The sequence below is a fragment of the Rattus norvegicus genome, chromosome 1 (genome assembly GCF_021556685.1).
Source record: "Rattus norvegicus strain SHRSP/BbbUtx chromosome 1, alternate assembly SHRSP_T2T, whole genome shotgun sequence".
NCBI lineage: Eukaryota > Metazoa > Chordata > Mammalia > Rodentia > Muridae > Rattus > Rattus norvegicus.
In genome coordinates, this window is record NC_141534.1 from 185346513 (window position 1) to 185359993 (window position 13481).

Here is a 13481-nt window from a genome sequence, read left to right on the forward strand (position 1 = left end):
GGCCTGTCTGCTCAGCTGAGTAGAGGATGCGCAGTGGCATCCTATGCGGAGGCTAGATGGGCAAGGGACGCTTTTAGGTTCCCGTGGCACCTGCTGACTGGAAGACAAGCGTCCCCATGTGAGCACCTGTGCCTAATGCTGCTGCCTTTTCGCCAACAGTGTTAACAGGCGTTTTGAGAACACGAAAGATGCACGAACTCTTAAAGGGCGTCATTTGCTGCCAGACTTTGGGGGAATCATTTGCGGGGCGCTTCACTTGATTGATTTGAGTACTTCAGGTAGCTAGGGGAGCGCTTCATTCGGAGGGATGGATGGGTAGAGGAACAATTCAGATGATGGAACGCTTCGAACTGATTAATGGGTGTTATGGGGAAGCCATGCTAAATACGGACTTCAACTATCTTAGATTTATATTCTTTAAAAAAATAAAATAAATAAGCAAATTACCAGGTTCTTTAAAGTCCCTGGAAGTTTAAAAGAAACCTGAGAGACCACATAGTGAGCCCAAATAAGCCTGGTCCTTTCTGGCCCACGGTGGTTCTATCAAAGGGGCAATTTGTCAGACGTTTTGACCAGCAAAGCAGCTCAGAGTGTGTGTGTGTTATGGGGGGTGGGGGTGGGGGTGGGGGGTTATGACTCGGCTGATAAATCATATCGAAAATTGTAAGGCCTGGAGTTCCCTCCTTCGCCTCCTCAGTACTGAGAACAAAAGGACCAAAACAGCTGAACCAAGCTAACCTGGTACCAGGAAGTCACTTTCTAAGAGGACAGAAGAGTAAAAAGAGGGTTTTTAAAATCTGTCACTTCTACCTTGGTAACTTGGCTACTGCTTCAGAAAGCTTCAAGTTTAATCGGTGTTCCCAAAGTAAAATTTAAGATTAAATTTAGGACAGCCCCAGGTCCAAATCCAGCTCTCACTGACCTTGCAAATTGGCCCAAGGGTTATAAACATCTTTTTTTTTTTTTAACACAAAGAGGAGTGACCTTTGAAATGTGTCAGATGATGAAGCCCGTTACACTAATCTTCCTCAGAACTTTGGCATAGCAAATGAACTCTTCCCAAATATTCTTTTCATTTCTTTCACTCAGAATAAGGGTCAAAGTTTTGTTTTAAATATTGCTAAAACTGAGCTTCATACATTCTTTTGCTATTCGAGACAGGGTTTCTCTGTGTAGTCCTGACAGTCCTGGTACTTGTTTTACAGACCAGGTTGGCCTAGAAACCAGAGATTCACCCATCCTTACCTTTGAATGGCTGTTCAAAAAGGATTTTTTTTTTTGAGATCTTTAAGATTTATTTTATGTATGTGAACACGTTGTCACTGTCTTCAGACACACCGGATCCCTTTACAGATGTTTGTGAGCCACCATGTGGTTACTGTAAATTGAGCTCAGGACCTCTCTCTGGAACTGCTCTTAACCTCTGAGCCATCTCTCCAGTTCTTTTGAGAGCTTTTTAATTTGGAGAGATAATAGGGGGGGAAAGTCACAAAATTGTATTCCAAAACAAACTTTCTGGAATCCACTTCAATAAATTCAGAGCCTAGATACTGTTATCTTGAACCTTTATTTTTTGAAAAACAGGTATTTCATACAATCTTTACCATGTTAATGTAAAGTAGGCAGGTGTTTTGTTTTTCAAAAGATGCATTATGGACATTTTCAGGAAGCTGGTGTTATTTACTCAACTTTTAATCTTAAATACAAGCACAAAATTATATCCATCAGAAGGCATTACAACTTAAAAAAAAGCCACTGTTTGTACAATGTTACTAAGACAAGGAAGATTCAGTTCAACTCAACTTGTTCTTAAATAAGGGTTTAAAAAAAGAACACGATGTCATTGCCACCTGACATTCCAGGTGGAAACTTAAGGGACTTGTAAATTGGAAAAAATAACACAGAAATCTGAAACAGGAGCTAAAACACACTGTCAGAAAAAGGGAAAACCACCACTGCTAATCAGCCTGTTTTAGAAAAATAAAATGTTTCAGGACTATATCCAATTCTTTACCATCTTCAAATATCCAGCTGATTTGAGGTTTTAACATTAGCACTAGAACTTCCCAGTGAGCCCCAATTCTCAAGTTTTCTCTACATGGCTGCCTTTTCAAACCCAAGCTGTTTGCTTTTTGTAAATAAACAGTGATGTTATCTAGGCCCAAAAGCAGGCGAAGTACAGTAACTGCCTCCTCTTAAATCTTTGCAAAGCACTGTGATGCTCACCAGTACTTGTTAGGAGGAATCTATCCTATCCAGGTAACTGAAGATGGAGTCTTCAGTGACTAGTGCATTAATTTTTGCCTCCTTGATTGGGGGGTAGGGGGTGGGGCAGGGTTCTAAATTACTAGCATTTTTATAAAAACAATGTTGGTCTTTGTCCGCATCTTGACACATGAAACAAAGATGCTTCAGGGTGCTAGTTCTAAGAGCTAGGATGTATGTAGCTCAGGGTTAGAAAGCTTGCCTAGCATGTGCAAGGTTCCATCCCTGCACTGCAGGAAATCCAGCTAATATTAGCAGCACAGCACTGACATCTGCTGTGTATGAATAGGAGTAGCAGGCTAGTTGTAGGTGTGTTCATTACTAAGAAAAGATTGGGGGAAAAGAAGAACCAGCTCCTTTGATTTTAGTACTGCACAAGTAAGCCCCCGAGTAACTACAAAAAGGTGGAGGGAAATAGGCCAGGAAGACTCTGATTTAAAGTACTGCCTATAATACCCCAGATTAAAAAGGACCTAAGACTGCACATCAACTCTAATATTTGGCTGCATTGCCCTGCTTGGCATTTATTAAATGGCTCTTTCCTTAAATTTCACACATCAGAACAACCACAATTAAAACGAAAAAACAATGCAGGTAACATCAAACACTGGATGATATTAAGAAATCTAATGAAGCTTAGATATAACAGAGGCAAGTGTTAAGGGCAAAGTGAAGGGAGTTTTTCCTTTGTGTTACAAATTCTTACCCTGAACCTGGGATTTGAGCTCTGAATCAGTGATCTAATAAAGTAGATCAAGATCTATCAGTTTCAAGTAGAAATCTCACACCTCAAAAGAACTCACTACCAGTGTCAAATCATCTAGCAAACTGCATGATCAGCTCATGACCATAAACAGAAACAAGACACTTTGGTAAAGAAACAGCTTCGTAGGTACTAGGCTTCAGCTTGGCAGAGATATCAACTGACTCCAGCTAGCTAATTAAAGACAACTAATCACAATACATTTTAATCCTCAAGGGTACTCTGAAATAGAAGAGGTTGTTCTGTACCCGCTGAATCTTAAAAGGGTGGAGGGAAGGAAGACAGAAGTAGAGAGTAGAGGGGTAAGGAGTAAAGAGAGGAAGAGTTGGAGAAAAAAATATCCCTGGTTTTCCATAGGTATTTTATCATGAAAGGATGACTTCAAAACTACAGCACTCTACATGATTTCATAAAAATCCCCAGTGGCCCTGGTTTTTTCACTTGAGGCTCCTTACAGAAGTTAAACCTGGAAAGGCTATTTGATCAGAAAGCCCAACCATACAAATGAGGACTTTATCCAGAGTGCAGCCATCAACAAGCTTTGAAGTCCTAGTTGCTCTTATCTTGCCCTATATATAACCACGTACTATTCTCCTCTCAAAGACCAGTTTAAAAATAAGGATGGATAGTTCATCAGAGGCACTTTCTTCTGGTTGTTTTTTAAGCTGTCTTATTTTTGCTTGGATTAAGACACCTAGTACTTCTGATGCCTGAGACTCTTGAGGAATAAAATTCACCTATTACCAAAGCAAAAGCCATTTCTGACCACTACCACCACCTACAGGGACAAAAGTCTGAGCTGGTTTTCTCCTTACAACAAAAGTTCCTCCTGGCATGAAGAATGTTTGAAAATGACACATCTTGAGAGAGCAAAAGTGCAGTTACTCTCAATGCCTCAAGGGAAGAAAATAGCATGCAAAATACAGTATGGTATCAATATTCCAGGCTAGGCTGTTTTGTGAAAATAAGGCCCAAAATCCACAAATAAAATCAAATGCAATGTGCTAGATTCTTTAACTTGTCAGTGGACACGTGGAGACTGAAAAACAGCACCTTCCAATAGTCGTAATTAAGAAAATGCTGACACTGGCATCCAACCTGTGAGGATTACAATTCAACTCTAGCAGTCAGAGAAGAGCCTTTCAGGCTTATAGAGGCTGGCAAATTAAGTGGCCACCACTAGTTGCTAAAATGCAGGGAAAAGACTCAAAATACTGTGTGCTATTCTGTGTTGATACGTGATTTTTAGCTCTATTCTAGTCTGCACTTCTATCAAGGATCAGCAGTGAGTACTGAAAATGCTAACCTGAAGGATGCCTTGATCGTGACTCACTACACACTAGTCACTCAACAGCAAGCTATAAACGTTGCAATAGGTAAACAGAACCCATTACAGGTCACAAGCTGAACTTAAAAGGTGCTGCTGGTAGGCATTACTGCATATTCCCAAAGGCCAGGTAAACTAAAGCATTTTTAATTTACACTTTAAAACAAAAGAAAATTACACTTTGTAAATTAAAAGTATCAAAGAGAAAACTGAATTAAAAAACATTTCACTCTACCTCCACCAGAACATCACTTTATTGTGAACCTGTCATCAACAACTCAAACTCCAATAGGTTCTCTATCCTGGTTGTTTAAAAGGTAAAAGATTACATCAGATCAGCTACTTTCTATGAAAGAAACTACAGCAATCACAGAAGAGGGAAAATTTGAATGACCTCCAAAAAATGCACATTGTAAGCAGAGGGGAGTGCACATGAAATCAGTGTCTGTTAGACTCATTACGTTTGGATGCACAGTGACAATTCAGGAAACTGTACATGATAGAGTCACAGATATGACTGAAATAACCAGAGTTACATCTTGTATGTGATGATCACAGACCTTTAAACAATCCTTGAATTTTCCATGTTCTCATTGGATTTGGAGAAGCTCCTGTTTCTGTCTCCAAATATGGTAACAATGTGGAGACAAAAGTTTATGAAGTGTAAGGATTGAAATAAAAGTGAGTCTGACAGCCAGCTAATCTACCAGGGCGGGTCAACGGGGAGCAGGGGAGCAGGGGAACAGGTAAGCGATGGGAAGGAGTGGGATCCATAGGTGCTTTTCTCTTCATTTCAGAAGTCAAGTTCTTCCAATGTAGTGTGTGTCTATTACACTGCTCTCCCATTTTTTTCAGTCCATTTCTGAAATTCATACAGCATAGCCTTTTGGTACTTAACTGGTCAACCCGACCAGTACTGTTGCCGAGCAACAAATGTTTCTCGAGAATCTGAATGCAACAACTCTTCCGTGGCTGTGAGTTCTTCGCGGCCCCAATTTTCTCTGTTTCTGATCGGGGTTTGTTTTCCTGGATTGTACACACAGGGTCAGGTGGAATGGAGTTCCAAGTCACTCTGTGCTCCGCAGCAGCCCGATTTCTTTCTCAGCTAACCTCCTGGCACGTTTGCAGCTGTTCTGTGGCAGAAAGACAATCTCCGTGTGCAGGCAGTGAGCTTGCTTTCTTCACCTTTGACCCTGGCCATGGTGTTGGGCGTATCCCTGAGTGCAGCTGTCCTGCAGGATTCACTTCCTAGTACACCGAGATTTCCTAGGTTTCCTCAGAGTAAGCCCCCAGTTGCATCACCACCGACTGTGATGTGGCTTTGGATGCCTGAGGCTGAGTTGATTCTGGTGGATGTCTGACCTCGCTTAACCAGACTCATCTACTGTCTTGCCATTCACACCCAGGCTGTCCAACCTTCATACAGCTGAGCCAAGTTATCTAGATTAGTTGCTTCCTTAATGACATAGTCAACCTGTGAAGATAGGTAGGACAGAATTGAAAATCACTGAGAACCCAAAAGGTCACATTTCACATGCCAATTGCAAGTTTCTAGTCAAACGAATCACCCAAAGCAAGAGAGGTTATACCCTCGTAGCAAGAGGTGGCACACGCTCTTCATGATCACACATGATGCAACAAGCTGAGTGGTCTTAGGAAAGTCAGAACCCTCAGGACTTTAGGAATGTGAAGAAGCCCACCCACCCCCCACCACCATTTACTTTCAGGGTGGGTTATACCATGAAATGCTCTGCTTAGAACAAAATAAATGATGCCAATGTGGGTAAGTAGTGGTTAGTCTAGGTACAAAGTATGGCATCCCTACAACTTTCCTGTGACTTTAAACATTTTTCAAAATAAACAACTAACAGCTGAATAGCTCGGTGGTAAAGTATACCTACCTAGCACCTGCAAGGATCAATGTTCAATCTCTAGCACCCCGGGGCGGGGCGGGGCGGGGCGGGGCTGGGCTGGGCGGGGAGTGAGATACAGATACAATAACAGGAGAAAACATTGGACAAAAACACACAGGTATTTATTTATGGGACTAAAGAGTCTACACCTCCAAAAATTATCATCCTCCCTTCATCTGATACTTTCAGAATCTTTAAGGTGAGAGTTAACTTGAGTGTGGTGGATGATTAGAGCAATAATACAACTTAAATTTTTTTTTTCTTTTTTTCGGAGCTGGGGACCGAACCCAGGGCCTTGTGCTTGCTAGGCAAGTGCTCTACCACTGAGCTAAATCCCAAACCCATACAACTTAAATTTCTATGCAAGAGACTGTCCAAAAGGAAAGGACTAGATAGTGAAGAGTCAAGTAGTGAGCATTTGACAACTTTAGAGCAGTGTTACCAATAACCTTCTGAGTACTGAATGAAAGATTAAGGGGCTAATTTCTCTTTTTATCATCAACATTCAATGTGTGCGCATGTGTATGCATGCACGCACATATGGAAGTAAGAGGACATCTTGAATGAGTTAGCAACCTTTATTCTATCATGTGAAACTGGAGCTGAACTTAGGCTGTCAGGCTTTGAGGCATATGCCTTTACCCAATGAACCATTCTGCCAGGCCAAGAGCCTATTATTTCTTGATAAAGTAAGGAAATGAGTAAATAAGATCCTTGAGCCTACCAGCAGCATTAATACATAGCTTAAGCTTAAAAAGTAGTCACCTGCTCAGCAACTGACATCCTCCTGTTTGGATCAACATCTCGGCCTTCTAGCTTGGCTTTCACTCTCTTCCACACACTCACTGCATAGGAGTTTCTCTCTTGCACAGCTATGAAGCAATGACACATGTAAGTCAAACCAACTCATGTGTATTATAGAATTATAAGGCATCTATACTCTAACTGATTACCTTTCCCAGTTTTAGGGTCTCTGATAGCCTTTTTGGGACTACAGGCGATGCTCTTGCCAGTTCCTGGGATGGTGCTTGGTGGAGTATCTGCTGATGTAGCCAGATTTTTCTGAATCAGCTTTTTAGCATTCTGAGACATGACATCAGGCTGAGTCTTCTGGCCAGTGTTACTCCTAACCGCTAAAGAGAAAAAAATTGGTGGCTCAATTTGCATACAAACAGAAATTGGGGGTTAATGGGGGTGGAGTGGGGGAGGCAGCACACACACAAGGCATGGCTGATAGAAAGTATTCCACAGTGCTCGACCTTGAAAATGAACTTGATTTTATAATGTTTAGAATCCTTATCCCACTGTGATGGCTCATGCCTTTCCTCCTGGAACTCAGAAGGCAGAAGGACCTCTTGAGTTTGAGGCCAACACACCCATGCACAACTAAGGTGAAAATCATCCAAGGTTGACCTCTGGAACACACACCCCCCTACCCACACATAATATGCACACAAGCATGCATGCAAGCACGCAAGCAAGCACGCACACACGCACAAACCCACTACAAAAAAAATAATCCTTAAAAATTGGGAGACTCAGTTCAGAAGTTTAGAGTACTTCCTGCTCTTACAGGGTTCTGGTTAAACTATCAATATTCACATGGTGGCTTACAACCATTGGTAAATGGAAATCTAGGATATCAGACCAAGACCTTCTTCTGATCTCTGGGGACACAACGCAAGAAAAACAATCATACATTTAATTTAAGAATCGTAAGCAGGGGATGGGGGGTTTCCTCACCACCTGGCTAAACCATTCCTCCCAGCCAATCTCAGTTCCTCAGCAATTCCCTGAAAACTGTAGAATGGCTCACCAGGCATATCATAGCCACCACACATAACTGGGTCTCAGATCAGTGAATCACTCAACCTATCAGTCAAGCTTCTTCTTGAAATAAATGTTTAAATTAAACACTGAGATTCACAACTGGACAATATCAGAGAGTGAGAAACTTAGAACATTCAACCCTAAATGTATCATCCCCCTCCCCTCCGCAGAAGAGGTGGTGGAAAGACCATAAAAGTCAGAGGGGGTAGATGATTCTCCAAAGTAAACAGCACTTCCCAGATACGACAGGGCAATAGAACTCATATATTTCTTTGTTTTATTTGGTTTTAGATTTTGTGTGTGTTCTTTTGTTTTTGACTCTTTTTAAGAGAAAAAATATGAAGTTGGTATAGGGAGGGGGGAAATCGTCAAGGAGTTGGGGAATAAGGGAAGAAAATGGTCAAAGTACACTGAAGGAAAAACAACAATGACAAGAACACAGGAAGGAAAAGAAAAACTGGTGGCCACATCTTGCATCCAGTTCCCCAGAAGAAGAGGCAGGAAAATCTAGGCTTTGCAGTGAAACGCTATCCTTTAAAAATAAGTATCAGCGGGGTTGGGGATTTAGCTCAGCGGTAGAGCGCTTGCCTAGCGAGCGAAAGGCCCTGGGTTCGGTTCCCAGCTCCGGAAAAAAAAAAAAAAAAAATAAGTATCAGCATAGAACAACATACTTTTTGGGCATTTATAAACTTTACATCAAGCAATTATTAACTGGAAAAAAGAAATAATCCTAATATCTATGTGCTAATGTATTTTTTTTTAAATCCCTACAAATATACATAGTAGTTTTCATGTCTTAATTTGGACAGAAGGCTCCAAAAAGCTATTTGCCATATTATTCTATTCTAAAGGTCTCAACAAGAATAAAATTTTAAATCATAATTAAAAGTAAGAAGCTGGGCATGTGGTGCATATCTTCAATCCCAGCACTTGGGAGGCTGAGGCAGATCAAGGCTAGCTGGTGTACATAGTGAGTGCCAGAACAGCCACAGCTATGTAGAGATAGCATCTAAAAGTAAACGAACGAATGAATAAATAAAATTTAAAAAAGGAATAAAGGGAGGGAGAGAAAGAGGAAGGGAAGGAAAAAGGAAGGAAAAGAGAAATCATTTAGGCCCCACTTGCAAGCCTCCTGATTTGGCCTCCCAAATATTGGGATTATAGACATGTACTACCACACTTGACCTTAGTTATTCTTTGTGAGGGAAATCAATCTACTCATTCTTAAATTAAAAAAATAAAAACAAAAACAAAAAAAAAAAAAACCAGTATTAAGTCTCAATAGATTTGCTGACTTCTCTTTCTCGGTTTGGTTTATTTGTAAAGGTTTTATGCCATTTTTACCCCCACACCCCTTGCGTGTATAGCACACAGGGAAAGGACAGTGTAGGCATCAAATCTCTAGGAGATAAAGTTATGGGAAACTTTTGATAATACCAAAATCTACTGAGGCAGTATGTGGCAGTGTTAAACTCTTTTAACTATAAACACAATAAACCTCACCCATAGCTAAACACCTAACTATATGTAAAACATCAACACATCAGGATCAGGATCTTTCATACCTGCAGCAAAGGACGGCTGGTAAGTAGCAGATGATGTTGGACTTGAACATTCGTTTGCTGCGTCGGTGACTAAGGGTGATGCAAAACTCACTAAATTATTATAGATACTGAAATACAAAATTTATGAAATATTTATTTATGGAATGCTTTGCCATATGACTTTATAAACATGAGCAAAACTAGAAATGAAAATGGCAAGAGATGAGTGTCTCATGCTTTGCTTCTACCTCAGTAGAGCCCCAGCCAGGGTGCACCCTTACCTCTGGCTTTGTGTCTTCAGCTCTTTCAAGGTGGGAGTGATTTCCTGCAGCATTTCAACATGTTCTTGACTTCGAACCTGACCCATGGCCTGGACCAGTGTGAACAAAACCGTCTGAATGTTGTCTTGCCATGATTTGTACTCGGCCAGGAACTGCCTGACACTGCTCTCATAGGGGATATCTTCAGCATCTGCTAGAGCGGCCTCTTCGTCCTGCCGCCAAAGCATAGACCATTAGGCACCAGGCAGACAGCTACCCCTTCATGAAGAGGTAGCAAGTGATCTAAATGTCACTGTGTTTAATCTGCTTACTATAGGTCAGTTTTCTTTTATTATAGAATCTTTGTTTCTAACACCAAATAAAAAGAAATACCAAAATGATTGTTGTAATTGGTCTTTGCAAGTTTGTGAGTTCTTTATCCCTCCAGTTTCACCCCTTATCACTAGGTAAAGGAAAGAGAAGGCTAGAGGGAGGAGAGAGATAGAGATCCCTGAATCTTATTTCTCCCTTGTTTCTTCTTTGAGCATGACTATTAACAACCATCAACCTCTTAGGGCCCTAGCATTTATATACCCTCTGAAAAGTTCTCAGAATTCCAAATGTCACACAATCACAGAAACTATCTGCAGCTAGCAAAACCATGCTCCTGTTAGAGTGCTAGGCACTTCATAGTCAGCTGCTCTGTGAAACAGCCCCATATCCCCAAACCTGGCATTAAAGTGAAAAAACATATTCTTCTATATGTTTTTTAAGAAACCAAAATTCCAGATTTCTCACTACAGACTGTCCATTTTGTAATGACAAAGTAATTTAATTTAGCCTTTTCTGTGAATGCATTTCCTTATTAACCAGGCTGAATAGGGTTCTGGAGGGAAGAGACCCTATGTTGTAGTTCATTCACTGTGGGTAGTTCATTCACCTTGGAGGTATGCTCTGTATGTTTGGAAATACAGGTGGAAAAGAAAAGACTGAAAACCAAAATACCTGCTCCATGATACTCAACCAATTTAAGCCTCGGATTTCATCAGTACAAAAATCAAGAATGCCTGCTTTAAAACATAGTTGATGAAAATAATACATTTTGATGCAGTTACAAGCAAGTTGCAAAATGTAAACAGAGAAGCTATTTTTGTTTAAAGTGTCACATCTGTCCACAAAGCTATTACCTTGAGACAGGAAACTATGCCAGTGGGATTCATTACCTTAGCCATGGCTTTCAGGAGATGCTTTACATCTCCAAGCTGCCGGTTGTGACCCGTGAGCACAGTCTTTACGCTGTCAACCAGGCTCTGGATGGTCTCACAAACAGTCTCGATCTGCTGCTCCTTCTCTGTCTGAACAGCCCTTTGGGTGGACATATCCTGGGTCAACTGTTTATGTGCTGATAAAAGCCACTCAGAACTGCCAATAGGATGTTCAAGAGTCGTGTCCTAAATAGAACAAGCATTAATCCACTTGGATTAAGTCCTATCATAACCATCAGTAAGAGATACAAACTCTCAGTTGTTGGCTCTTGATTTGATGATACATAGAAGACAATACTTAACAACTTCAAGTCTGTATGAAGAATTCTAATTATTCTGCATATCATATAGGATATAAATGCCTGAAATACATAATGCTTGAAAATCAGTAATACAGTTGGAATGACAACTATCTATAACCAGGGCTCTATCTTACCCTAACTTACTCTTTGAAATGAAGACGACAAAACGTCCTAAAACAGCCTAAACAAATCTTTTCAACAACACTCAAAAACACTGAGCACACTAACTTGGTACTTTCAGGCTTAGCTCACCTTAGCAGCCATACCCTGTTCTACTCTCCTGGCACACTGCACACAATACTATACACATTTTGCCCCCTTCAAAACTTTCACTTAAGCCCCAGTATCTTTTTCATTCAACATATTATTGACCAGTCAAGTTCCATGGATGCTAAAAGCAAGAATAATCACTGCATCCCTGTAACAACTTGTTACATATATTCAGTCTCCAAAAACCATAACTTTAATTTAGGTTACTGGCCTTATCATTTCAAACACTAGGTTTCTCCCACAGGACTCACCACTCTCTGTAATAAACGAAGCTCTAACTCAGAAACTGAACTGTTGAACTGTGATGCAAATGAACACATCTGCTGACACCGTTTGATGAGTTCAAATAAGGCAGCATCCAGGCTTAAGGCTTCGGCAGTTCTTGTTCGTAGACTTTCAAAATGAATGATATTGCTGCAGAGAAAAGTGACCTGCGAAGAGAAAGCCCACATTGGGGTAGAAAAAGTGATGATGTGAAAAACAGCACTACTGACACCTTTCTAGAATCTGAATTAGAATTGGTCCTAAGAACTTACAAAGACTGAGTGGTACATATTTTAATGTCAGTATTTACAAGATCTGGTACAACTACAAGTACCTGAAGACAAAGTTCAAATATCATAATTTTGAAACAGAAGCCTAAGAGGAGCATGTAGTACCTGGTTTGCTCTCTGGCTCTCTTTGAGAACAAGATTTCTTCTTTCAGCTATTGTTGCTTCAAAATCTTGTAGTACTGGTGCCAGGGCAGGATTGGCACCACCTGCCCACTTCAGCCGCTGCTCAATGCTTGCTTCAAGAGCTGCTAGTTTCTCCTGTAAAATCCAGCAGAAACCCTGAGCCTTTACCACTCTCTCCACTCTCTATTTGTTAAACATTTTATGGACAGATTCCGGAGTAGTATGGATGGGCATGCTTAACTTAGAAAGCATGTCAAATAGCTTGGTTTCAGAGCTCGTTTTGATTTTGAGTACTTAAGGGACAAAGATGCCTGGGTAAGAAAAGACTGACTTTTGATTTACTTAAAATCTGTAACACTTTCATGTTCTTTGGGTTTTGCTTAATTTTTTTGCAGTGTCAGTGATTCTTTTTTTAAAGCAGTTCTTTTTTTTTAAATATAAAGTATTTTTTTAAAAGATTTATTTATTTTCTGTATTTGAGTACACTGTTGCTCTATTCAGACACACCAGAAGAGGAGGTGAGATCCCATTACAGATGGTTGTAAGTCACCATGTGGTTGCTGGGAATTAAAACTCAGGACCTCTGGAAGAGCAATCAGTGCTCTTAACCACTGAGCCTTAGAGCAGTTTTTTAAAAATTAAATACAGGGGCTGTTGGCTAGGTCCAGGCTAGCCTGGCCTACAGGTTAAGAACCTGTCGTCACTATGCCAAAAAAAGAGAATAAATAATAAATAAAAATTGAAAAATAAAAACATTGTTGGAGATATACATAGCTGAGAGGTAGAACTCGTGCCTAGGAAGCATGGAATTATGTTCAATTCTCACCACAAGAAAAAGGAAAGGAAAGGAAAGGAGAGGAGGGGAGAGGAGGGGAGGGCAGGGGAAGGGAGGGGAGGGGAGGGGAGAGGAGAGGAGAGGAGAGGAAGACATGCTCAGGTGGCAGACTACTGGCCAACTTGAAAGAACTAAGATCAAAAAGTTTCACTTCAAATTTGTAAATCTTTTTTTAAAAAAAACTGTTAGGGGCTGGAGAGATGGCTCAGCGGTTAAGAGCACCTGACTAC

General features: G+C 40.7%; 1 protein-coding gene across 2 annotated transcripts in view; it reads right to left on the reverse strand.

The window, feature by feature from the left end:
- Nucleotides 1-1548: 1548 nt before the first annotated feature.
- Smg1 (SMG1, nonsense mediated mRNA decay associated PI3K related kinase) overlaps nt 1549-13481 on the reverse strand; it is a 101809-nt gene continuing 89876 nt past the window's right edge. For both annotated transcript variants that reach the window (XM_087592724.1, NM_001427295.1), the window contains 8 exon segments: nt 12399-12551; nt 11991-12170; nt 11126-11353; nt 9924-10135; nt 9664-9770; nt 7222-7401; nt 7034-7140; nt 1549-5829 (listed from right to left, as the gene is read on the reverse strand). In XM_087592724.1, the coding sequence (XP_087448850.1) occupies nt 5752-5829; nt 7034-7140; nt 7222-7401; nt 9664-9770; nt 9924-10135; nt 11126-11353; nt 11991-12170; nt 12399-12551 (1245 nt within the window). In that variant the 3' untranslated portion in view covers nt 1549-5751.